Source organism: Bipolaris victoriae (assembly GCF_000527765.1).
Source record: "Bipolaris victoriae FI3 unplaced genomic scaffold scaffold_5, whole genome shotgun sequence".
Classification (NCBI taxonomy): domain Eukaryota; kingdom Fungi; phylum Ascomycota; class Dothideomycetes; order Pleosporales; family Pleosporaceae; genus Bipolaris; species Bipolaris victoriae.
This window is the reverse complement of record NW_014575387.1, coordinates 321,508-347,561: the sequence shown is the minus strand read 5'-3', so window position 1 is coordinate 347,561 and position 26,054 is coordinate 321,508. Positions and strand designations below refer to the sequence as shown.

The 26,054-nt window shown below is 51.9% G+C and overlaps 8 protein-coding genes across 8 annotated transcripts; 4 read left to right on the top strand and 4 right to left on the bottom strand.

Annotated features, from left to right (window-relative positions):
• Positions 1 to 1,707: 1,707 nt before the first annotated feature.
• Positions 1,708 to 3,816, top strand: COCVIDRAFT_33566 (hypothetical protein; the record flags this gene model as incomplete). The annotated part of the gene is made up of 3 exons (XM_014706092.1): positions 1,708 to 2,503; positions 2,581 to 3,164; positions 3,214 to 3,816. 3 exons carry the CDS (start codon positions 1,708 to 1,710, stop codon positions 3,814 to 3,816), a joined length of 1,983 nt encoding a protein of 660 aa, XP_014561578.1.
• A 3,326-nt stretch (positions 3,817 to 7,142) lies between these two features.
• On the bottom strand, positions 7,143 to 9,753 carry COCVIDRAFT_11961 (glycoside hydrolase family 3 protein; the record flags this gene model as incomplete). The annotated part of the gene is made up of 3 exons (XM_014705965.1): positions 7,143 to 9,360; positions 9,412 to 9,578; positions 9,631 to 9,753. 3 exons carry the CDS (start codon positions 9,751 to 9,753, stop codon positions 7,143 to 7,145), a joined length of 2,508 nt encoding a protein of 835 aa, XP_014561451.1.
• An 829-nt stretch (positions 9,754 to 10,582) lies between these two features.
• COCVIDRAFT_86450 (hypothetical protein) lies at positions 10,583 to 11,763 on the top strand (the record flags this gene model as incomplete). Its single annotated transcript, XM_014706091.1, has 6 exons — positions 10,583 to 10,684; positions 10,760 to 10,797; positions 10,849 to 10,873; positions 10,933 to 11,204; positions 11,302 to 11,482; positions 11,542 to 11,763. The coding sequence occupies 6 exons, from the start codon at positions 10,583 to 10,585 to the stop codon at positions 11,761 to 11,763; spliced, it is 840 nt and encodes a 279-aa protein (XP_014561577.1).
• A 612-nt stretch (positions 11,764 to 12,375) lies between these two features.
• Positions 12,376 to 13,865, bottom strand: COCVIDRAFT_86606 (hypothetical protein; the record flags this gene model as incomplete). The annotated part of the gene is made up of 2 exons (XM_014706090.1): positions 12,376 to 13,544; positions 13,607 to 13,865. 2 exons carry the CDS (start codon positions 13,863 to 13,865, stop codon positions 12,376 to 12,378), a joined length of 1,428 nt encoding a protein of 475 aa, XP_014561576.1.
• Positions 13,866 to 14,518: 653 nt separating this feature from the next.
• COCVIDRAFT_86238 (hypothetical protein) lies at positions 14,519 to 15,765 on the bottom strand (the record flags this gene model as incomplete). The annotated part of the gene is made up of 5 exons (XM_014706089.1): positions 14,519 to 14,561; positions 14,613 to 14,737; positions 14,785 to 15,236; positions 15,305 to 15,590; positions 15,661 to 15,765. 5 exons carry the CDS (start codon positions 15,763 to 15,765, stop codon positions 14,519 to 14,521), a joined length of 1,011 nt encoding a protein of 336 aa, XP_014561575.1.
• Positions 15,766 to 16,338: 573 nt separating this feature from the next.
• Positions 16,339 to 17,073, bottom strand: COCVIDRAFT_86497 (hypothetical protein; the record flags this gene model as incomplete). Its single annotated transcript, XM_014706088.1, has 1 exon — positions 16,339 to 17,073. One exon carries the CDS (start codon positions 17,071 to 17,073, stop codon positions 16,339 to 16,341), a length of 735 nt encoding a protein of 244 aa, XP_014561574.1.
• Positions 17,074 to 17,882: 809 nt separating this feature from the next.
• COCVIDRAFT_86614 (hypothetical protein) lies at positions 17,883 to 20,145 on the top strand (the record flags this gene model as incomplete). The annotated part of the gene is made up of 4 exons (XM_014706087.1): positions 17,883 to 18,249; positions 18,296 to 18,998; positions 19,049 to 19,143; positions 19,193 to 20,145. The coding sequence occupies 4 exons, from the start codon at positions 17,883 to 17,885 to the stop codon at positions 20,143 to 20,145; spliced, it is 2,118 nt and encodes a 705-aa protein (XP_014561573.1).
• Positions 20,146 to 20,986: 841 nt separating this feature from the next.
• Positions 20,987 to 25,716, top strand: COCVIDRAFT_86546 (glycoside hydrolase family 133 protein; the record flags this gene model as incomplete). The annotated part of the gene is made up of 2 exons (XM_014706086.1): positions 20,987 to 21,234; positions 21,285 to 25,716. The coding sequence occupies 2 exons, from the start codon at positions 20,987 to 20,989 to the stop codon at positions 25,714 to 25,716; spliced, it is 4,680 nt and encodes a 1,559-aa protein (XP_014561572.1).
• Positions 25,717 to 26,054: the final 338 nt, after the last annotated feature.

Below are 26,054 nucleotides of genomic sequence, written 5' to 3'. Positions count from 1 at the left end.
GTGGCAAAGACGTCTGTAGGAGTCGAGTAGTCCCGCATCTCCGTTATTGGCAGCCCCATAACCCGTTCTCATGTTTGAGGAAACGGTTGCGGGCCACCCAGCCCAGCGGACCGCCGAGTGCTGACCTTGTCAGATGTCGTTCTGCTGTCGCCTTCAAGCCAGCTTTGCTGACATTTGGCCGCCCATGTTCGCGCCATCCAAGTCGCAGTGGCGCTAAACCTTCACGGGGCTCCAGGGCGTACAGTATACCCGCACGCTCCATCTTTCTTCCGCTCTGGTCTTGACGCCTTACTGCAGCATTACCAAGGGAGTATCACCGCCGAGACTGCTTGGGTCTTGCGTAGCTTGACAGCCCTGACGATGCTTTTGCCGGGTCCCTTGTCAGCGCCCTGGGCTGGCTCCATGCCTGGTCATTATCGTGGTGCCCTAACGCGTCCACGCGGCGTCCACGCCTCCTCCCTGCTCTCTAGGCGACCGGACTTCTCTGGGCGGCTCAGTCCATGCAGCCTGCATCTGATCACCGTCCCGGTGGCCTTTGTCAATTGGCCAGTATAGCTGCGTGCATTTCGGACCCATTGCCCTGGGTGGTGTAGGATTACTTCACCATCTTGAACTAAAGCATGAATCTTATGACCCGGCAGCACCGAACGGGTTTGGAACAAAGTGCTAGCGCGACTTGTGTGGTCGAATACTTTCTTCACCATTACAGACAAACACACACCGTTACAAGGGATACGCCAGCATCCCTTGGTAGATCTCGGGCTTCCGTTATACAAGCCGAATCTAACTTTTTTTTGTCCGCCCAAGCCATGCTACAAGGGACCCGCTAAGCTTTGGTAAGATAGTCCATGATCAGCGCCATCGGCCCATGGCAATCTAGAAACGGCATCACTCGCCACATGTGATGAAATACCACTTTCCTCAACGCTTACGTTCTACCTTCCATTGACTCAGGCATCCAATTGACTTTCTCTCATTTCGCTACGGTGATCGTTTCGCCTCCAGAGTGTCGGTTCAGACCATGCCGCTCCACTTCCCATCCTGACAGCCACAACTTGAACCCTCCAGAGCCAATCAGAAGGCTGACTGTTACTGCGGCCAGCGGCGACTGAAGCAGAAAACCCGCGAAAACCCTCGTGCGGTCTTCCCGTTCTCATTAGACCCGCCAGTGAGCTCCTCCCTGTGATCCTAGCTTCTAATATCTGCCGCATGTACGCTTGCCCTCATTGCGGTCCCTGCCGTTGCGCCGCCAAACCTCACGGAGCCTTACAAGATCGTTTCTGTCATCTGAGTGGTTGTGTAATTCTGACCATCGTCGTCGTTCCGTCTTAAGCGAGCTCTTTCTCTAGCCGGTACATCAACCGAAGTCGTTCATCTTCCCTCGAAACGGTTTCCCCTACTTTTGGACTTCTTTTTTTACACGCGAGCACTTCACAGCCTCCTTTGTTTCGCTGTCACATCACCATTACCATTTTCCCCAGAAAGCGACTTGCTCTCGGTATCTGGCGTCCCCGGATTGCCACATCTCACCAAGGCTGGTTGATATAGAACTAGGTATGTCGTGCTCTACCTTTACGGGCTGGTGTGGCACCGGGCATTTACACATTCGTTTTCCTAGAATTTCTTTTTCTAAGTGTAACATGGACTAACATGGCTTTCGTTTGGGTCCAACAGTGGGTGCCTCTTCCGGTCGTTTACGAACAGCACATGGGCGACTTACCACCTGGCCCGCGGCCTCAAGCCATGGATAATCCTACGACTGCCTTTGCGCGTGATGGAAACCCTCCTTTTACAAAAACCGACACAAGCTCTCCATTTCACTCTCAGCTCAGCGCTCTCCCCCAAGGACAGCATCGACAAGACTTCCGCTCAGCCGCGCATCCGACCGGACACTATCAACCTCAAGAACACAACACATCTTCGCTTAATATGGGCGCAATGATTGGGACGTTGCCAGACTTGAGCGCTGGCGATGATTCTTCACTCAACGCTCCTACAGTACCACGCTCACTTTCAGGTGCATCGACATCGGCCATGGCGTATCAACTTGGCCACAGCTTGCAAATGCCAGGCAACATGCCATCGCACTCGCCATACGGACCTAATTTTCCTATGGGCATGCACCAACAATCCTTCATGCCCCAGCATGGCTCTCAGTACAGCGCATACCCTTCTTTTACCACCAACCAGTCTCGTTCAGCTGGTGCGGCACCGATGCAAGCGCCATACCAACACTACCAACAAGCCTCTCACTACATGTATTACCCAGTGCCATATGGCCCTCAAGGGCATTTCAGTCCGGGATTCGCAGCACAAGCTCCTCAAGGCCAAGCAATGTACGGTAGAAGAGCAAGTTTTTCAAACACTGGTATGCAGGGACAGGCCACAGATCATTCGCATATTGATGGCAATTTCTCAGGCCCTCGGATGTCTACAGCAGGCTTCCAAGGCGACCCAGCCACCTTTACGACTCCCTATGGGACCCAGTTGACGTCGCCCTCCGGTAGGTCTGCAGGATTCTCCTATCCGTTTGTGTGGTACCGTCATTTCCAAGAACACGAAGGCTAATTGCTCGTGTAGGAATGCTTCGCTCGGGACCTATAAGTTCGATTCCTCGTGGACCGCCACGAAAACCCAAACAGTCCGGACACGCACTTTGGGTTGGAAACCTTCCTCCTGGAACTACGGTAGTTGCTCTGAAGGACCATTTCTCTCGCGATGCTACAAAAGACATTGAGAGTCTGTTCTTGATTTCCAAGAGCAACTGCGCCTTTGTCAACTATCGTACAGAGGAGTCTTGTACGGCTGCGATGCATCGATTTCACGATTCACGCTTCAATGGCGTACGACTAGTCTGTCGCCTTCGACGCAGTTCAGCCCCAGCGTCAGGTGTTCCTACGGCACCTTCAGCTATGATAGACCAACAGAAGCACACTTCTCGACCAGAAACGCCGGCCCAGGACAGTACCCCTGACGATCTTGCAGGAGGTGCAGTCGAGCCGCCTGTTCAGAAAGGAATTGACGGCGAGAAACCCTCTGCTGATGTTGCAAACAAATACTTTATTGTCAAGAGCCTCACCCTACAAGACCTGGAGCTCAGCGTACGGAACGGGATTTGGGCTACCCAGTCTCACAATGAGGATATCCTGAACAAAGCCTTCCAGGTGAGTTGTTCTTGGTTATATTTCACTACGTATAACTGACGCAAGACAGTCTGCTCAAAACGTCTATCTCATTTTTTCTGCGAACAAGTCGGGCGAGTATTTTGGCTACGCCCGCATGGCATCACCAATCCTCGATGATGGTTCTCGCGTGATAGGCTCGGCACCCAAGCCCGAAGCCATCATCGATGCGTCAGATGTGCCTAAATCGATTCCTACTGCAGCAACTGAGTGGGCACCCCCAGGAAGGATTATTGACGACTCTGCGCGTGGCACCATTTTTTGGGAGGCAGAGCTATCTGATGCAGAAAAAGAAGAAGGAGAGGAAGAGAAGGAATCCAAAAAGGTCGAAAAAGAGGAAGCAGTCCATCAAGCCGTGGATGGAGATGCCGCAGCTGTTGCGCAAGGCTGGGGCAAGCCATTCAAGATTGAGTGGATTTCAACAAACCGCCTTCCATTTTACCGTGCAAGGGGCCTCCGCAACCCATGGAATGCCAATCGCGAAGTCAAAATTGCAAGGGATGGCACCGAACTTGAGCCTAGTGTTGGAGAGCGCCTGGTGCAAATGTTCCACCGCCTAGGCCCTTCAACTGCAGGTGCACCCGTCATGCCTGTTGGACCCACTGGCATTTTCCCTCAGATGCGACCAATTTAGGCAGGCATCCTGCTTGAACCAGCCTCATCGCACGATACCTGGGGCTTGGAATTCATCAAGCGTATGATTGTCAGGCGAAGCAACATGAGTGAGCCGCATAGGTTGTCACATTATGTTGTTGTTTTTTGGACAGAAGCAAGTCAGCATTGGATCTTGGTGGCGCTGCTGGGCAGCAAGATCACATTGACAGTGGCTTGGACTTTTCTGTCGCACTAATAAAGGCCAAAATCTGACGATGGAATGCTTGTCATGAGGCAAAATGAGACTACGAAGCCGGACGATTGACAAATTTTGGATTATGAGGGTGAAGCGTTTTTCCTTATTGCATTGCACCCTTGTCAGTTATGTTACGTACTTACGTCGCCTGCTCCTTCCTTTCCCGTTTGTCTTAAATGTAACATATGTTTCTTCGCCGTTCTCCTCTTCTCTGACTTGTAAATGCTTTTAAGGTCATTGCCTACCTAATCGTCTAATGCTCTGCTTACACATCATTCCATGTTCCATATATTTGGTTTCCATCCGTTGATGCGATTTTCCTTGGCGTCCCTCCCCCACTGTTTGGTTGCACAGACATGAAGGGATTGATAGTCCTGTTCCTCGTCTGCATCCAGTCTCACACCCTTGAACAGAGTGGAGACGACTACCAAAAACCCTGGTTCGGTTTACCGTGTTCATTTTAGAACCAATACACCGAAGAGGCGATTCCTATGAGGAGAAGCATCAGAGCCAGCTCACTGTGACCGGCCGATTGTTCAATAGTATCTCGGCCAACAAATGCATCCCGTATGCAAGGCTGTCCGCGCAATCAGAAGAGATGGAAGATAAATCCGGCCATTGCCGTTTGCCGGAGATACAGTTCACCATGCTGCAGCCCCACATTTTTTTCGACGCCATCGAAGAATTGTCACAAGCCCTCTTGAAGAAGAAGCAACGTTTACCTTTACGTATAAGGTCCATGGCACATTTTGATTCCCGTTCCCGGTGAGATACGCCTTCTGGTAGGAATCCCGAGAAGTCGGCTTTTCCGGACGCCTCATGGCACATGGAGCCCAACCGACCATGAGTGTCCTGCTCCGTATCCACTCGCTGTTTCCCCCTCGTTTGCGCTACGGACGAAACCTTTCTGTGTGTGCCACCAATAGGACCCGCACGGATGCGTACACTCACACATGGCAAAGCAGCGCCACGGCGTGATTATCCGCTCCTGGCAGTCGTATGCTGTCGTGGTGAAGCTTTTTGTCCAGGCAGAAAATAACACGTTGAACAAAAATTCTAGGCCTGGCCGCCGGGCCCTGACGCATGCGCATCTAGAACCTACGATGCCCATACCCATGACCCCTACCGAAGCACATGCATAACCAAATTCACGATACATACGCATCAAGGTTCAGCATGCGATTTTGCAGTTTTGCCCATGAGGGACTGTGCACGCTGGCCCAAGATTGCGGTGTTTGCGTGTGCCGTTGTGGCGGTGTACGCGCCATACTGTTTTCGACTAGTCTTGCAGGGATGTCAGGACATGTCGTGCTCGTCCATGGGCTTTTGGTGGGATGATCTCAGGTGAACAAAGTATACTAGTAAAAAGGGACTCCACAGCACCTTATCTGTTTCTGTATCTACACTACATATGTACACATGGACACGATTAAAAGCGAGTAATGGTGCCGCGTCTCTCTTGCGGGAATACTTGCCCGAAAGCTTTCCAACACGGCGAAGCCGACAACTTTCGCTTCTTTCTACTCTAGGACTTTTCTAGCGGCGTGGGGCCGTGGGAGACGAGGACCAAGGAGCAAAAATGATCAACGTGGAGAAAAAGAAAAAAAGGGCAAACTTGGGGGCTGCAAGAGCGGGATGAATGGAGCCTTTGAAAACAAAAATCAGAGACATGGGGCCCTCTTGCACTGGCTAACACCGTACACGCAGATAGGAGCTGTGTATCATTGCTTTTTGCCACTATATCTGGCACAAGCACCGGTATATACGCTCTGCCAAGTGCCCGATTCTCCCTCAGCCACGCTTTCGACCCTTCTTCACCCGTCTGACCATTTGTCCTCTTTCCTTTTCCAACCCGCAACGTTACAAAAAATAGTGGAGAAAGAGAAAAGCGTCAAATGTCAGCTTATCCACTCAAGTCGCAGTAGTATGTCTGGTCCAAACTTTAGGGTTTTTGGGCAGCAATCATTCTCTTCTGGTACTAGGTCTAACGTTGTAACGCGACAAGTTCACACACGTCCCAGCAATAAACTGGGACTCACGGCTCACCCCGAGTTCTTTGCGCCATATGGCTGACAAATACTCTTAAAACCTTATCACATACATATATAGCGTGTGTGTGTGGACATGGGGGATACGCACGGGGCCGAGTTTTTGCTTTTGGGCCTATCGACTGCCGAAAAGACTTGGGGTCGAACGCTCGGTACTTTTGTCTCGCCTCATTTTCGGCGAGATTTGAGCGGTAAGATAGCGAAAAGAGAGCAGAGAGAGAGAGAGACATGTGTAGATGCAAGGCCAAAGGTTACTAAGATGCCGCTTATCTGGGGCTTGACCGCCTCGTTGAAGCGGAAAGGGTGTTACGATGTGTGAGGTAGGGAAAAGCAAAGAAAAGTGAAAAAAGAAAAAGGTGAGTGATAGGTGTCAAAAGAATGTGGCCCTGAATGAGTAGATGGCCGTGCAGCGTCTACGTTGGTTCGGTCGGATATCGACTCCGCTGATTTGTTTGTTTGTTTTTTGCTTTACCGGGCGACGCTCACCGCTAGGGGGATGTGAGATGCTAGGGCGTGTAGATGTATGACGACACTATGTATCTAGTAGTGTAGCAATATGTAGGTGTATGATACAGTAGTCGTATTTTGGTTCTTGGAGAACGACCAGGATTATGCATCACGCTGCATATCCGTACGCCTCTCCTCCCTACCAACCCACTTCAATCTCAGAAGAAAATAACAGATACTCAAAAAAATACACAAGTCTAGATGCATGCGTTTTTGTCTGGAACGAGAGACGTTGGCTGAGGCTCCAAGTGTGTATTTGGTATATGTGACTTTTTTTTTTGAGATATCCATACCAGTCGTTCCTAAACATATGATCTCTGTGGTTCTCAAGAGCAATACATCCAACTCAAGTTTCTACATGCAAAGTCCCACCACATATGCAGTGACTAGGTATCACGAGCACATAATCATATTTAGGCAAATAAGTGTTAAGCAGTTAATATAATCAATCGTCTCTTCATAACCGCTAATTACCAAGATACCCGAATGATCATATCATTTCAAATATTCCACCCATTCCAAAAAAATCGATTCCACAGACTTTTTTTTTTTTTTTTAAATCTTCAACCCCCTCACTCCTTCAACCTCAACCTCAACAACCTCATCCACATGCCCCGCACTCTGCGCAAAGGAAACCTCATACAACCCCTTCTCCACCACCCACTCCGTGGCTCTCTCATCAAAGTATGCAAAATCCCTATTCGCAAATGACAGCGAAACCACCGTCTCTTCGCCAGGCAGCAAATGCACCTTGTGGAACGCCGCAAGCGTCTTGACAGGATGTTCATCTGACCTTTCCTTCTTGCCAACATACACTTGCACAACCACAGCTCCAGCCACACTTCCCGTATTCGTAACCGTAGTCGACGCATTAAAAGTACCAGAAGAAGGCTCTGCAACGGCAGTGTTTGAGATGGCAAACGTCGTATACGACAACCCGAATCCAAACGGAAAATGCACAGTCCCCTTATCAAGACGATCGTAGTGTCGATACCCCACGAAGACGCCTTCGGCGTACTCGACAGTAAGCTGACCACTCTCATCCCTCTCGCCGGGGAAATTGCCATGAGCAGGTGCATCTTCGATGCGTTTAGGCCAGGAGATGGGGAGGTGACCCGAGGGATTCACGGCACCTGATATGATATCTGCGATTGCGTTTCCGGCTTCTTGGCCGGGGAACCAGGCTTGGATGAGGGCGGCGACGTTGTCGAGCCAGGGCAAGGCGACGGCTACGCCGGTCGAGTTTACGACTATGGTTTGCGGGTTGACGGAGGCTACGGCGGCGATGAGCTTGTCTTGTGTGCCTTCCCGTGGCAGGTGGAAGCTGGCTTGGTCTTGGCCTTCGGTTTCCCAGACGGGCGTGTGGCCCGTGAAGACGAGGGCGTAGTCGCAGTCTTTGGCGACGGCTTGGGCTTCGGCGGCGAGGTCCTTGTCGTGCTCTTTCTCGTACATGAAGCCGAGTCTGAAACCCGGGAGACCGTCGAGGATGCCGGCGTCGTCGTTGCTGCCGCTTGGCGGTTTGGAAATGATTTCGATCTTGTAGCATTGGTCTTTTACAAAATAGTGGCGGAACTCTTTCTCGGGGTTGCCGCCGAAGAGGAAGCCCATTGCGTCGGGCGAGTTGTGTTTTTGCTCGAAAACGAGTTTCTCGCTGATGTATACAGTCGTTGGGCCGATACCTGAGCATCCAAGATAATGCCAGCCAGTCTCGGCAGGGTAAAAAGTTGCGCCAAATACGACCTCACTGTGTTTGGCCTGATGTTCCAGAAGAGGAGAGAACGCAGCCTCTTTGACACGGTGAGCGCTTTTGATCGGCCTACTTCTGTTGTCTTTGCCGAAAAGCGTCATCGTCCATCCATCATGTCCATCCATGTCTCTACAGCCTTTTGATAGAGGAGGGAGGAGTCGGTACGTTGCTGCGCCCTTGGCGAACTTGAATTCTACGTCGTCGCCATATGCAGATTTGAGGCCTTCCTCTGGCGTGATGCGGTAATGAGCATTCAAAGACGCACTGCCACCGCCATGGATAAGAGCTTCCTTGGCCAGACCAAAAAGCCCAATCTTCTTGCCTTTGACTTTCTCTTTTCTGAGCGGCAAAACACCATTATTCTTCAACAGCGTGATTCCCTGTCCGGCAACATCGCGGATGAGTTTGCAATGCTTCGGGTCGATTACAGACCGTTCTGGTGGTATCTCTGGGTTTTCAAATGCTCCTACCTTCTCAATCAGATTCAAAACGTTCCTCGCTCGCTCGGTGATGGTAGCTTCTGTAACTTCGCCCTTCTTAACCGCCTCGGTCACTGCTTCGACGCTACGCCATCTTGTTGGTCCAGGCATTTCGAGGTCAAGTCCAGCATTCAGTGAGTCGGCAGTAGAGTTTGTGCCGCCCCAATCGCTCATAACAAGGCCATTCCAGCCCCATTCGCCACGCAGAACTTGCTTTAATAAGAACTCGTTTGAGTCCGCATGTGTACCATTGACCTTGTTATACGCGGTCATAACGGCAAGAGGATTGGCTTCTTTGACAGTGATCTCAAAAGGCTTCATGTAGATTTCTCTCAGCGCACGTTCCGAGACAATCTCATTGACACGCAGGCGATCCGTCTCTTGCTCGTTTGCCGCAAAGTGCTTGATCGTTGCTGCAATGCCTTTCTCCTGGAGTCCATTCACAACATTGGCAGCCATCTTTCCGGCTAGATACGGATCCTCGGAGAATGATTCAAAGTTTCTACCACCGAGTGGATGCCTGTGGTTGCACATGGTGGGTGCGAGTCTATGATAAGACTGTTAGTAATGTCCATGCACTATCAAGAAGTACACATACAGCACTCTCGCGCTCTTGGTCTTGGTTTCCTCTGCCAAGGCATGGCCTATCCGCTTTCCGTTTGCAGGATCCCACGTTGCGGCCGTGCATACTGCAGCAGGGAAACAGGCTGCTCGTGTTCCTCCAGTAAAGACTCCACCGCGTGCGCCGTTCGGTCCATCGCTGGTCTTCCAATTGTCAGATTCGATGCACGCCCATTGCTGTAGTTGCAAGCCGTACCTTAATAGCAGGAACGCCTTTTTCTGGTATTGAAACTGTTTCCCAAAAGTCCTTGCCAGCAAGGAGAGTGATCTTCTCTTCCAGTGTCAGAGACTGGAGAGTAGTCTCAACTTTTAAGCTCATAGCTGTAGATGTGTAACAAGATAGAGCCGTGACCAGGACTCTAAGACTGGGGAAAAGAGAGTATAAACGTTGTTTTTTGCTACATGTAGCCGAGATGCAAATTATACGTTGCGAGTACCACCGCTCGGTACCTTTCTTTTAAAGTGCAGCCCTTCAAATCTTATGTACCTAAGTTTCACCCGCTCCACCCCATCTTGTTTTCGGGCTGTTTGTCCGTCTTTCCGATAGACATGCTGTTATCCCACCAACCTCTTCATCGCGACACGATAATGTGGAGAAGCACAGATATGTATCATTGGCCGATTTCAGAAGCCAACATAGCGGGATTGCTATGTGTACCGAGGTTTTGCCATCCGGACAACCTGATTCGTTCTCGGACTGGTTTCGCTCGGCATCTTATGGATGAGCCGAAGAATAGCCTCAAGCGCGGCAAGCTTTTATCCACCCGGCGTCAGATGACTGGGAAACGTGGGGTGCGAGCTTACATATGTTGAGGAGAGTATGAATAGCATAAACGGATGAAGTGCGAGGGTTGCAAGAGGGAAGTTACATGCTTCCACAGCTTAGTCAGATCCGGATGCGGAACCCTTCCGAGGCTCCATCCGACACGACAGCGGGACCCACGTGTGCTTGGCTTGTACCCTGTCAAGGTGAACTTTGTTGTGTATCCACTGAATACGTCACGTCTTGTAAACTCTAGGGTTCCTACTCTGCACACTTTCTTTTTGTCTTGTACAACGTTCTATCCTTCGTATCTCGTTTACCAGGCGGTCATTTCACTATCAAGTTATCTTCTTTTACAATCTTGATCATAATCGTGAAGAGCGAGATGGCATCCAAAACGTCGGCTGAGATCAAGCCCACGTCGAGCCGGCGGCATCCGCTCCAACGATTTGACTCTCCCTCTAAAGGATTTTCAGGTGCTGTGCATGTGAGTTGCAGAACCGAGTTGTCGTGAGAAAAAAAAATAAAGACAAACTTTACATGCTGATCAACTGGGACGTAGGTCATTGGCCTGATCAGTTTCTACCTATCTTTCAAATTGTACGTGCTTCCAAAAGGGTAGAACAAAAAAAAGAAACTAACATATCAAAGTTTGGCCGATAATCCAAATGTCTTTGTATGTTTTTACAGTTCACCAAGTACGATTACACACAAGTATCCTGACATGTCGGTTAGAGTTCTTCATTTGGGTGGCATCTCCAATTCCTGACCATACTCGGTCTCTCCATCTCTACCCTAACCTTCATTGTCGCCCTTTTGGCGGACCTGACATCCACAGCCTTGGACCGATCCCCGGATATGCCTTCCGACCCACCCGCAGCGGCTTTCTCATCGCACCTCTTTAGGTTGAAGAACTACCTAGCGTTGGTCGCAGCACCAATGGAAATCACCATTTCAGTGCTTTACTGGACAATCAAGGCTATTGATGGGAAACTGCTTGTAAGCCCGTATGTATAACTTTGTTTTCTAACCTACTCAACGTATTGCCGTCGTCGATATGATAGTAGTTGGTCAAAACGAATAGGGCTGACGTGAATGTCACAGAGAAATACCACTACCACCCGTATTCTATGATATTGGATTTCATCTCGTGCCTGCTGTTGTTCTTACCGTAGACTCTCTGCTGCTCTCCCCTCCATGGCCCACAACGCCCATGAACGAGTCGGCGCCCATGATAACTCTTGCTCTTTCTACCATTGTCGCCTTTTCCTATTGGATCTGGATCGTAAGTCATGAACTTCTTGACTTTTCACATGTTGCTTCGCTGCTCTGACAATGCCTTAGGAAATCTGCTACTCTCAAAATGGCTTTTACCCGTATCCAATCTTCCAGCTTCTTACCACCACCCAGCGCGTGGGCTTATTTGTGGTAAGTGGAGTCATCATGTGGGTTGTTGGCGGGGGTTTAAGAATTGCATACGCCAAGGTGAATGGGTACGAGAGTGTTGAGCATCTAGAAAAAGTGAGGAGGAGTAAGGTCATGGGTGGAAGCGGAAAGTGGGAGTAAAGGTTAAGAAGAGGAATGGAGTATGAGAAGCTGGATAAAGAGTAGAAGGAACCAACTATTTTGGGCATATTATCAGAAAAAGGAAGAAGCATTCACAGATATCGAGCGAGAATCGATATATGAGTAGAAAATATTAATTAGAAGAGGGTAGAGTAATTGCGGAGATGAAACTAGAAGCCGCCCGAGAGTACATGGGCGTACATGGGGTGCACAGCCGTGTGTTTATAGACAAGACATTGAAACACCGAGATAGATTCTATCACAGCTACTTTACTAACGATGAAGACGTAAAAGCAGCGATACTATATATGCTCACCAGCTGTTCACCAGCAACCCATGTTCATCAGAAAAATTGAACAGTAGGGAACAGTATAGAAATGAGAGAGGACATGTCTGAGTATCTTTCCAGTGATCTTTTCAGCCTGCCACTCTTCGGATATATCATAGTCGACGGTATAGGATACGGCAATAAATTGTATGATATCATGCAAAAGCGGAGCACTAAAATGTCTTTAAGAGAAGACGCCCGAAGCGTGAGTTTGTAAACGCATCGAGAATGGTATGCCAAGTTGTAGGTATCGTGTTGAGAGTTCGACATAACATGGTAATCCTTTAGCTCGTAGACGGAGAAGGCGGCGCAGTGACAGTGCGTTGGTCGTCATCGTCGTCTTGGTCGTGTTGCGGGTAGTCATCAGCCGCATTGTACAAGTGGGTACTGTACTGGAAGACCTGATGATCAGGGCCTAGGCCATAGGCGTAAGCAGGGTACTGGTAGCCAGTACTCTGATGGCTATGGACGTTGCCATATGCTGTTTGATGAAATGAGGGCATGATGTTCTCCTTGTTATCGTATTGAAACGAATCATTGAAAGGCTTGTAAGTATGAAAAGGGGCTGTCGGACTCGGCGAGGGCTGACGTGTGAAGGCCGATGTCAGATAGGTCATACTGCTAGGTTGTGAGAATGAAACTGCGCTGTCATCTTGGTAGACATCAAACCGCTTTCGCTTTGATGCGCGAGCGCGATTGCTAGCGCGGCCATAATCTTCATCGTACTGGCTGCGATCCAGGAAGGGGAATGCAGGGTGATTTGGTTGTCTGGAACGACGAGAGGTGTTGACGTCGAGATGCGCGAGTGCAGGACGCCTGCGCATTGGAGGAGAGCTCTCGGATTTGAGCTCAACCTCATCTCCATCAGACTCAGAACATGAGATTCTTCGTTGTCGCTTGAACGTCCCCAAAGGAGTGAAAATGAGCTCCGTTGCCTCAACATCCAAGGAGTTGAGCTCTAACTGTGCAACAACAGAACTGTCTTTCTTTTGGTTCCTCTTGCGGCGCATCTCCGGGGTAGCTGAATCAAAAATGTCCATCCCAGGCCAGTACACACCCTTGAGCTTGGTTGACTCACTGACAGCCATCGGGTCCGCTACATCTGTAGGATCATCCTCAATTGCACAAGAAGCCGCTGCATGTTGGTATGATCGCCGCCTCTCGCTTGGGTCCGAGTATTCACTCGAGGTCTCATAATCGGGGTTCGTGTAGCTTTGAGAGCTGGCGCGCGACTCTGTAGGCCAGTATTGCATATGGGGCGCGAAAGTGTTGCGGTTACGGAGAACTGGGCCTGAAGTTTGAGAGATGGGTGAAGGCGATTGCTCCACCTTTATCGCTGTATGCTGGCGCTGCTGCTCTGCGAGACGGGGATCGAGAAAGTTACCAGCGGCGGCAGCGCGACGAACGGGACGTGGCACAGGAGCCTCAATCTTGGGAGCAGAAGTAGAACGGGCTACAGGTCAGTGAAGTTAGCAACATTGCCATGCAATGGACCGCAGACATCATGGGCTATACCAGCTGGCTTTGCCCGAGTGCGACGTTTGTCCTTTTGATTCATCCGCTCCGACATGAGCTCCTCAACAGACCACTCAGCATACCATTGGTCGTATGTCTCAATGAGTTGACGGGATGATTCCTCATTTGTGGAGCGGACCTTGACCTTGTAGTAGTTGGATAAGTGGCCCTTGCTGGCGATGTGGGTAAGTAGATGGGAGACATCGCTAAAATTTGGTTTCTTGGGACAGATGTTGCAGTGAAGCGGTATGTTAGCCATGCCGGACGATTGCAGAGGTCGCAGTCTGCAAAGGAGAAACTGCAGCGTGGGCACTGGCGTTTGTAAGGAGCGTAACTGGAGCAGACACAAGAGCAGCACAGCGGCACAGCAGCAAATGCGAAGTGTTGCGAAAGGAGCGGGCTGACAGAGGAGAAGGCGAAGTGGCAGTGGAAGACCTGCTCATGAGAGGTGCAATACAGAGATGGCTGCCGACCGCTGCGGTAGCTCCAGCCCATGGCCTGAGCAGGTAAGAGGAAGTAGAGAAAGAGACAGAAGCACTCGCAGTCAGGACATGGGGGGAAGGCACACAGTATCTGCAGACGAGGGGAAAGTTTGTTGGTGGTGTTCTAGCAGGCAGAGCACGTGGAGAGGCTCGGCACTGACAAAAGAGGCAGCCACCGTTACTTTCCTCCCGCTTTGTGTCTCAGCGCCTATGGAGAAGCCGTGAGGTATTAGATAGCGGGAGGGCAATGGCAGGAGACTGGACTGCGCACGCACATGGACTGCCATGGGGTAGGGATGCAAGCAGTCGCTCCAGAGCTGGATGCATCCAATGACGGGTGACATGTACATGGTGAGTGCAGACATTTACAACTTGCACTGAGCAGATACGAGAACAGGCCGGACGCAGACTTGATCTATGGCATTACCGGTCACTTACCTAAGCACCTACGAGTCACAGATCGAGGCATGCAGCTAGTTCAAAGTCAGTGTCTATGTTCAGGACACGCGAGAGAAAGCACATACTAGACGGGATCTACCTCTTCAAGGCCTGGGTACTTGAGAAGACTTAGACCAGCAATGCCGAAGACGGTATGGAAGACATCGACCATGTCGCCTGGGCGGTCTGCGAGGCCACCTAGTTCCGGGTCCTACAGACATCAGATGCAAGCTCGAGCAAAGACAGACAGCTACGTACCTGGCACTGCAAGATGAATTGCGTCAACTTGGTGCCGTCTATCCAGTGCAGCTTGTCCAGCATGGCCATGCTGCTCATGACCCACCAGCTGTAGCAAACATCTTCCTTCTTCTCTGGCCGCCCGTTTAGGCCACCATTTTTGAGCTGTCGCTCGCTCAGCCATGCGGCAAGCTTTTGGTGGTTGACAAGGTCGAGTCGACCAGCGATGGTCAGTGCGCCAACACACGTGAACACCTGCCCAGCGTGCGACTCGGCGCCAGGGCTGGTTCCGTAGCCGCCATCAAAGTTGGCGCACGAATGCACGTATTGAGCCGCTTTTGCAACATCGACCAGATTGAGCAGTCCCATGAGCGAGAGGGCATTCAGTGCACCGTATAGGAAGCGAGTATCTTGCTCGCCCCACTCGTCACCTGCAAATGTGCCTGTTTGGGGATCCTGCAAGTTTGCAATGACTAGACATGGCATGAGTGCGACTATTCCTCCTCGTGCGAAGACGACGAGCGACGCGCGAGCAACTTACACTGTCCAACCTTGTGGCGGCCGCCGGGGATGCGCTCGTCAAGCTCGGCAAAAGCGTCTAGCGTAGCGAGTATCTGGACGGCACTCACAGTGTAGAGCATGTGTGCATCGTGGCCGGGGGCAGCACCAAAGCCGCCGTCAGGGTGCAAGCAGGAGAATACAAAGTCCAGAATGCCAGCCCTAGGAAGGGCATGGGGATGGCCGAGGAGGTGCAGGGCCGTCAGCCCCCAGTAGAGGCCGTTGAGGCGCAAGTGCTCGGTGAGCCAGTACTCGAGCTCGTCTTTGCGCTGGAGCGGGTCAGCGCGGGATTTGAGGGCCGGGTGCTTGCGCGGCCAGGCAAAAGCAGGACGCACGCACAGTATCGAGGCTCTGGATGTAGCGGACGTGCTTGTCGACGAAGAGAAGCGTGTTGTCGGGCATGGCCGTGGTGGCAGCACGCCCGGGCCCAGAAACAAGAGACATGTTAGAGACTGGGGGGGGTGCGGTTGTGGTGGTGGGAGGGAGGGAGGGATCTAGTGCTTGAGTGACGGGTTACAGGAGTGGTGCATTGGTGTCGAGCTTGGGTGCTTGCGTCGGACGACAGGGGTGGGCCTGAGGCAGCTCGGAGCGGGCGAGGGAGTCTGAAGATGTCTGAAACAAGGCTTGGCAGGCTGCTCATGGATGTAGCATGCGTGCGTGACATGGAGCCATGGACACACACACACACATTCGCACTTATTTTGACTTTGCACGGCACGGCACGGCACTGCGCTGCGCTGTCCTCGGCGGCGGCTGGTGTATGTACGTATGTACTTGTGTGCATAGTACATACGTACATGCAGACACACTTACATAGATACGGACATGTGTGCATATACACACATGCACTGTACCCGCTCCTTGGCGTGTGTGGTGAAGTGGTTGCCCCGCCAGCCAAAGTATGCCGGCCCTCTGTCGACGCATTTCAGAGGAGAGATGGAGAGAAATACTAGAGGCTTGATGTGTGTGTAGTGATGGCAGCAGCAGCGAGATGAATCCGTAGCACACACTGCGTATTCACTGTGCCGCGCATGGCCGGCGGTGCATCCGCGGTGGACACCTGTTTGCGCACGATAGCGTCTCTGGGCCGAATTGGGGTTTTAGCAGCGTCGCGCGTCCTCGTACCTGGGGCCGTGCGCTGGCCTCGTCGTTGGCGCTGCCGCCCTTTGCAGCCCATGGCCTCGCTCCGTCGCACGTCGCAGAGCACCAGAGCACCAGAGCAGCAGCGCAGTGCAGCGTAGCGTAGCCTACTGCAGCGCATACATCCACGTCCAACACCAACACCACCTCCACCACTACCATCGCAACAACCCCCTCCTCCCACAACCACGGCCAGCACCAAAACCACACACACACACCACCGCCACCCTCGCCTCGCGCGCGCCCCATGTGCCCGGCGCCCACCGCCCACGGCCCTCTCGTCCTTTTTCGTGCCCCTTCTGCTGAGTGCTGGCCAAAGCCCACCCCCTCTCCTCCGCCGTGTCCACCGCCCGGACACCGCACTCGCCCTTGCAACGGGCAGCTAAGCCTGTAGTCAGGAACGCACGCGTGCTGAGCCCCAAAATAGATCCACTCTCCCCATTCCCTTCCTCTCTGCGCGTGAACCCTCGTCGGCCTGCAGAGGCGTCGTCTTGTCTTGTCCCTGTCTTTGTCTGCGCCCGCCAGCGACTCCAGCCGACGCCTGTCCCCTGTTTTGGGCGTGCATGTCTGTGTGAGTGAGTGGGTAAGTCGACCGATGGCCCAGACGGGCATTGGCACACCTCCCTCGTCCGCCTTCACCTGTGCCCGCCCCAATGTTGTACAACAGTCGCCATAGCGCCCGCCCCTTTGCCGTTGCGCAACGCTTGCTGACTGTGTCCCAGACGTTGCAGGGCCGCCTTGCTGTCACCCACCGCCCGACTCGACCTCCCTAAGGGGAAGCTGCCAGAAAGCAACGGGCCTGCAAGCGTCAGCCCAGTGCCCAAGAGCCAGGGTCACGCCCTTTGTATTCCCCCCCGTCTCTCTCCCGCCTTCCTGCATGGAAACCACGCCTTGCCGTTGGTGAGATATATCTGACCACATCGCGACACGACGCACCCACATACATACGCCTGCACACGACGCTGACCAGGGCACACAACTACTTGACCACCCCGACCACGGTTCGTACTACCCCGCGCCCTCTGCTAAACTCCTTCGCCTGCTCTTCCAGCCCCTCATGCCCACGATTGAGCGCACCGCTGACTGCCATGGGCAAACACAGCCTCTCGCACTGCCCAAACACTCATGTGCCGCGTCCAATAAAACAATCACCACCACCACCAACACCACTGCTCCCACCGCTACTGCTATCACCACCACCACCACCAACCCTACCTCTCCGCACGCGCCGCATCGCCTGTTCGCACGCTTGCTCTACTGTTTGCACCTGGCCCTGCTTCCCCTCCGCACACATTCATTGGGCTGTTTTGGAATCCCCACCTGCAAACTCGGCGCGCGGACTGGGACAAGCTTTGCTCTCAAACAAAGTTGTAAGACCCAGCCGGTAGCCCCGAAACCATCTACGGCAAATACCACACACGATGCCTAAATCTTCGACACTTTCGTTGGCCATGCGGGGAAAGCCCAAAGATAATGGTGGTAGTGCGCCCCTGAGTCCGAGGAGTCCACGGTCACCAGAGATGCTCGACAAGTTCGACTACGCAGCACCCAACGCTGCTTTCCACAATATGCCGCAATCACCAGCCTCACCCAAACCTCGCAAAGACTCCAAGAGCATCTTCGCCAACTTCTCCGCTAACAAGTCATCCTCACGCCTCAACCACAGCCAAGGAAATTCGTCACGGCAGCTTCACGAGCAGCAATCGTCCCCAACCCTGTATTCCAACGGACGGAGTGGCGCATCCACACCGGATCTCGGCCGCCCTGTGCGCACTCCCAATTCCGATGGTAAGGGCTTCAATTTGACCGAATGACCCAGTTTTGCTAATTTTAGTAGACACCAGCTCCGAAGTCGTACGCTTAGACCAACGGGCACCTTCTGCCTTATCAAACGACTCTGACCTGCACACTGACCCATCCAAACGCAACAACCCAAAACCAAAGAAGCAGGGTATTTTGTCGAGGTCCAAATCTATCAAAGAGGGGGAAGGCTCGGGATCGCGTACAAAACTGAACAAGGTGCCCCCAGGGCAATTATCACCAGACGTGGCAGGCTCGTGGACGACGAATGGCGACGGTACGCCGCTGAAACCGACAACAATGGACAAGGGTCAGTCATGGCGCCAAATGGGAATGGGCAAGATGCGAACCCACTCGACAGAACGGCAAGAGGCACCCAAACCAATACTACACAACGATGATGCTGGATCAAGAAGAGACAAGTCAGAGCAGTTATCGGTTGCCTCCAACTCCTTCAACGAGACCAAAGGACATGGTTTCATTTTCAAGCTCGGCTCAGGGGCTCGCAACATGGGAGAGAAGATGGACTCTGCACGCAAGGGCGTTTTCGGCAAGCTAGCACGAAGTTCGAGCAACCACGAGACCCAGACGCCCGTAATGAATGAGCCATATGTCTGCAAGATCATACACAAGCCACTAATAGAACAGACGAGACTGACCAGAATATCCACCCGGTTAGAACAGTCACGCGACAAGACTGAATTCTGGATGCCGGCTCTGCCCTGGCGATGTATCGAGTAGGTAATTTCCAGATTGAATGAGCTATGGTCACTAACCAATGCTGCAGTTACTTGAACATGAGAGGTTGTGAAGAGGAAGGCTTATATCGTGTCCCGGGATCTGCCCAACAAGTTCGATATTACGAACGCAAGTTTGATGAGGGTATGTTTCATCATATCTATCACGTTTGCAGTTACTAACAATACTATAGACCGGGATATCGATTTGATCAGCGACCCGAACCTAAACGACCCCAATGTCATTGGTTCCTTGTTCAAGAACTGGCTACGACAATTACCAGACGAAATCTTCCCAAAAGCGATTCAGGCTGCCATCCAACAAGAATGCCAAGGCGCAAAAACAACGCCACAAATGCTCAAGGATGAGCTGTCGAAACTGCCCCCATTCAACTACTACCTTTTGTTCGCAATTACTTGTCACATCAGCCTCCTCCATTCTTGTTCCGAGTTCAACAAAATGAACTACAATAACTTGTGTATCTGTTTCCAGCCGGCAATCAAAATCGACGCCTTTTGTTTCCAGTTTCTAATCTTGGATTGGCGAAATTGCTGGCAGGGCTGCTGGACAGAGAAAGATTTTTTGACAGAGGAAATCAACTTCTTGAACTCTCTCGAGGCCGAGAACCAACAGCAGCAGCAGCAGCAATTACAGCAGCAACAGCAACAACAGCAACAACAACAACAACAACAAACATCCTCGAAAAACGGCCAGAGTAAGAGCAAAGGTGGTAATTCATCAAACCAGAAGCCTTCTACCAAACGGAGTCAATCAACTGACTACATCAAACCCTCTTCTCGCGGAATCTCATCTGACAGAAATGGGCGTGCTACGCCGCCCAATCCTCCACCGGTTTTGTCGGAACCTGCGAGCAACCCTGTACTGCGCATGCGTGGCGGGGGTTACAGTGAGCGTGAGATGTCTCCGGAACGCCTGACTTCGTCTTCAGACAGCCGAGAAGGGGTTCCCCACAAACGAGGTGTTCCAAGAGCACCCCCGTCAGTCAGCACAGAAGCATCTTCGGTTGACTTGGACGAAAATACTACACCAACCCAAGCAAACCATATGCGCGAACACTCAGAATCGACACAATTCCGCCTGGACCTGCGCGATCCACCGGGCTCTCCCTTCAACATCAAGTTCTGATGAAGACATGGGGGAAGGGGGGGGGGGGGGTTCAATTGCAAACAATCATCTCCCTGGGCGCGTATGCATGAGGTGACGAAAAAGAGAGGGTTGGATTTGAGCTGTTGTTTTGCGCATCTTCGTTTCGTCCCGCGTGAGCTGCCACGAGGTCGCGATACCCATCTTTTGATCATTCTGAGCTCGTGGCAGCAGTATTGCTTGGTATCTGTTTAGTAGCCAGCGTTGGAGTTTGGGCTGCATGCATATTCATTAACTGCTTTATTCCTGCATCATGTTGCATATAGGCGTTGGGAGAGGGTTGGGAAGTAGCATTGGAGGGAGCCCACTTGTACCATATGAGGATGCGGTGGCCAGAGGGACATAAACAAGCTTTTCCAGTGGTAGTTTCAGCGTATTCAACAGTTTCTTTGGAGCCAACTCGATTGCGTTGGGACGGACGCCCAGCCCCCGCGCTATTGGATTGTAGCGTTGTCAGGAACGGGGCGGCAGGCTGGGGTTAGAGCTTGGGGCAATGACGTTTCCCGCGTGTTGCGCTTGTGGCCGCTGTGTTCTAGTACGCGACCGCCCACTACCAATCTCACACGTCTCCAGACGTTGTTGCTGTCTCTTTTTCCCCCACACACACCGAGGGCCATTGACAGCCTCAGAAGCTTCTGCGCGTTACGGCCCCTCGACTGTTGAGAGCCTCAGTTGAGCCCGTTGGTGCACTGCATTTCTTCCCCCCGCACAGCACTCGCCCAGTTGTTTTCTCCTCACTACTCCCTCGTTGCAACCCTCCTCGAGTGTCTGTTGCCATTGTTTACTGCCAGCTCAGCTTGACTCTTTGTCACTCGACACCATCATGTCTGTAGCATTGCCACACCACTCCAAGTCTTCGGACCAGAGGGTTGTCTACCTGCTGCCATTGACCGACTACGGCACGCCAGACGTCCCCGGCACGTACATTTACCTGCCTCCACCAACCAATCCTGCATACTCGATATGTTTCCAAATTCAAGGTACCAGCTCAATATGTCGGGAGGGCAGTCTTTGGGTGAACATTCCCGAAAAGGGAAACAAGTTTGAACGCAGCAACTACCGCGAGTACAAGTAAGCTCCTGCTTTCTCCATGGTCTCAACGCCCCTAACACTGGATGCAGACTAGAGCCCAACTTTACGGGCATGTGTGAGATCGAGATTCCTGTATACGAGGCCAATGCCTTCTCCTTCTACACAACCTACACACCACTGCCGGAGTGGTCACTTACGGACGTCACGTCACCAGAACCCACGCGTACAGACACATACTACATTGATATTTGTCCGAGTCTGGAGTTGCATGGTCAGCACTTGCCGGTTGAGGCTGTCTGCATCTTCTCTTGCCTGTCCAAGTTCATGGGGAACTACCCCACAGACTGGGACAACCACCTGCGGGGTATTAGCGAGCGTGGCTACAACATGATCCATTTCACACCGCTGATGATGCGGGGTGATTCAAATTCTCCATACAGCATATACGACCAGCTCACATTCGACGACGCCATCTTCAAGAATGGCGAAAAGGATATTGCGGATCTGGTCCGTAAGATGCACGACAAGTTTAATTTGCTTGCTATGACTGATGTCGTCTGGAACCACACGGCCAACAACAGCAAATGGCTTGAGGAGCACCCTGAATCTGGCTACAACGTTGACACGGCACCTCACCTGCGTCCTGCTCTTGAGCTCGATACAGCCCTGTTGCAGTTTGGCAAAGAGCTCAAAGAGCACGGTCTACCAACCACATTTGAGAGTGAGGCCGACCTCCTGAAGGTCATGCAGGGCGTCAAGGACCATGTCCTCAGCAAGCTTCAGCTCTGGCAATTCTACGTTGTCGATGTTGATCGAGATACCAAGGCCATAATGCAGGCCTGGACATCCGGCAAAGTCAACTTCGTTGACACTAGCTTCAGTGAAGCAGGCCCTAGCGGGCTTGATGCAGTCCGAGACTGGCCGTTAAAGCAGAAGGCTGACTGGTTGGTTGAGCATGCACTGCGTGGTGGTGATCGAATGGGCGAACGTTACCGTCGCACAATGGACCCGAGTATCGGTGCCAGCCTCCTCTGCGCCTTGTTTGGCCGGTACAACACTAGTACCAGCAATACGCCAGATGATCGTGCAGCACAGGGCACAATCACGGCCATTCTCAACGAGGTCAATCTTCCGTTCTACCGTGAGTATGACGGAGACCAAGCCGAGATCTTGGAGCAGCTTTTCAACCGGATCAAGTACGTCAGGATAGATGCCCATGGACCTAAGCTTGGAGAAGTCAACGACAAAAACCCACTGATCGAGACATATTTTACGCGGCTACCGCTCAACGCAACTACGAAGAAACACAACCCCGAGGCCCTTGCCCTTGTGAACAATGGTTGGGTTTGGGCGGCGGATGCGATGCGCGACAATGCTGGACCCAAATCCAGGGCATATCTAAGGCGCGAGGTCATTGTCTGGGGCGATTGCGTCAAACTTCGATATGGAACCGGTCCGGAAGACAACCCGTTTCTCTGGGACCACATGGCCAAGTACACGCGACTGATGGCCAAGTACTTTCAGGGTTTCCGAATTGACAACTGTCACTCTACACCGTTGCATCTTGCCGAATACATGCTTGACCAGGCACGAAGCGTCAATTCCAACATTATGGTTTGCGCTGAACTCTTCACTGGCTCTGAAGAGATGGATTACAAATTCTGTATGAAGCTCGGCATCTGCGCGCTCATTCGGGAGGCTATGCAAGCATGGAGTACCCAAGAACTCAGCAGGCTTGTACATCGTCATGGCGGTGTTCCTATCGGCAGCTTTGAAACCGACGAAGTGCTCAACGCTGCACATGCAACCGATGGAGCAGACACATCAAAACCGATCATCAAAAAGATCAAGCGCAGTCCGGTACACGCGCTCTTCATGGACTGCACACACGACAATGAGACTCCAGCCCAAAAACGTGATGCTCGCGACACGCTTCCTACTGCAGCGCTCGTTGCCATGTGTGACTGCGCAACTGGTAGTGTCTTTGGTTTTGACGAAGTCTACCCTGAGCTAATTGAGCTTGTTCACGAGAAGAGGCTTTACTCCTCGGCCAACTCTACCGGCGCCCCCATCAAACCACAAGCTGGCGAAGGTGGTATTGGAGGTATCCGCAAGATCATCAATGAGATCCACGTAAAAATGGGTAAAGAGGAGTACAATGAGACGTACATTCATCACGACAATGAATACATCACCGTCCACCGTGTCAATCCTCATACCAGAAAAGGATATTTCCTGATTGCTCATACCGCATTCCCAGGCTACAGTGACAGCAATGGAGGGTTTGGCAAGACCAAGCTTCCAGGTACACAAGCAAAGCTCATTGGGGCTTGGAACCTGGAAGTTGACAACAGCGCGGAAACAAGAGCTAGTGTGATTGGCGACAAGACAACACTGCGTGGCTTGCCGAGCAAGACAAACGACCTCGAGGGAGTCAAAATCGAGCTGACTGGTGATGAGACGACAATAAGTATCCCCGAGAAGTTTCCTCCAGGCAGTATCGCTCTTTTCGAAACCTGGGTACCAAGTGCCGAGCATGCTGATGGTCTAGACAAGTTCGTCACCAGCGGAGCAAAGGCGGCCTTCAGCGGCGTTAACTTGACTGATCTGAACTACATCTTATACAGATGCGAGGAAGAGGAACGTGATGCCACAGACCATAAAGACGGAACCTACAACATTCCTGAACACGGGAATCTTGTGTACGCTGGTCTGCAAGGATGGTGGAGTGTGCTTCGTGACATTGTCAATGACAACAACCTTGGGCATCCTCTTTGCAACCACCTTCGCGAAGGACAGTGGGCCCTTGACTATTGTCTTGGCCGTTTACAAAAGATCTCTGAGAAGGAGAGTTACGCCAACATCAAAGGACCTGCCGAGTGGCTAGAGTCGAAGTTTGATGCCATCCGCAAAGTTCCCAACTTCATGCTCCCGAGATACTTTGCACTAGTCATTCAGACTGCATACAATGCTGCAGTGGAGCGCGCAATCGAGTTGATGGGCGAGAACGTTCGAGAGGGTAACCAATTCCTCAAGAGCCTTGCGCTCGTCAGTTGCCAAGTCACTGGCTACATGAACAGCGCGTCACTGTGGCCAGACAAGAGCGTGCCCAGCATGGCTGCCGGTCTCCCTCATTTCGCCTATGACTGGGCACGATGCTGGGGTCGCGACATCACCATTTCAGCCCGCGGTCTATACATGGGTACCGAAAGGTATGATGACGCCAAAGAGCACATCTTTGCTTTTGCCAGTGTTCTGAAGCATGGCATGGTTCCCAATCTTCTCGGTGGTGGTAAGAACCCACGCTACAACTCTCGTGACTCTGTCTGGTGGTTCCTCCAAAACATCCAGGATTACACGAAGATTGTGCCAAACGGCATGGATATCCTCCAAGAAAAAGTCAGGCGACGATTCTTCCCGTACGATGACACATGGTTTGCACACACTGACGAACGTGCGTACTCCAAGTCTTCTACTATTGAAGATGTCATCCAGGAAGCCCTTCAAAGACACGCCTCGGGTATAGAATTCCGCGAGTACGACGCAGGTCCCAATATTGATAGACAGATGAAGTCGGAAGGCTTTGACATCAAGATATGGACAGATTGGGAGACGGGCTTGATCTTTGGTGGCAACCAGTGGAACTGCGGTACATGGATGGACAAGATGGGTGAGAGCGAAAAGGCTGGCAACAAGGGTGTTCCCGGAACGCCTCGAGACGGTGCCCCTGTTGAGATTATCGGTATGCTGTACAGCACCGTACGCTGGTGCGCCAACATGTACGCAGCAGGCCAATTCCAGTACGAGGGAGTGAAATTGGACGACGGCAAGAAGGTTACTTACAAGGAGTGGGCCGACTTGATCAAGGCCAACTTTGAGCGGTGCTTCTACGTTCCTCACTCTGCTGAGGAAGATGGAAACTACGACATCAACCCCAGTATCATCAACCGCCGCGGAATCTACAAGGACTTGTACCGGTCAGGCAAGGAGTACGAGGACTACCAATTGAGGCCCAACTTCCCTGTCATGCTGGTGGTTGCTCCGGACCTATGCAAACCCGAGCATGCTCTGAATGCCCTTCAGATGGCCGACAAAGTGCTCCTAGGACCTCAGGGCATGAAGACGCTCGATCCCTCTGACCTCAACTACCGGGGCTATTACATCAACAGCGAAGACTCCACGGACTTCCACACGTCAAAGGGCCGTAACTACCACCAGGGACCTGAATGGCTCTGGCCTACAGGTTTCTTCCTACGTGCCATGCTCAAGTTCGACCTTCAGCGCCGCAAGACACCCGAAGAGCGCATCGAGAGCTACCAACAAGTCACGCGTCGTCTGGCCGGTTGCATGAAGGCTATTCAGGAATCTCCTTGGGCTGGTCTGACGGAGCTGACGCAGAAGGACGGCGACTTCTGTGGCGACTCATGTCCCACGCAGAGTTGGAGTGCCAGCTGCATCATCGATTTGTTCCAGGATGCACGAGAGTATGAAATGGCAGGGTCAAATGGTGTTGGCAAGTAGATTGGGTAGTCGGTAGATGTGGTCGGCGATGATCGGGTTGTAATTCGTGGTTGGTACATACAAAATAGTTTGGATATTGTGACATATGAAATGATGACATAGTGTGTGTTCTTGGATATCGTTCAATAACCTGTGATCTAAGTGTGTTGTTGCTGCCTCACCTTGAATGAATGATATGTGATGTAAAGTATCAGACAGTTTTGTATCTTGTCTCTCTGCAGGTTCTTCTTCACTGTGCCATGGTACTGGCTACTCGACTTATACAGCGTACACGCCCCCAATTTCCAAAATCAAAGACCTCTCTGTACCATGAATTTGGAGAGTTTTATTATATCAGT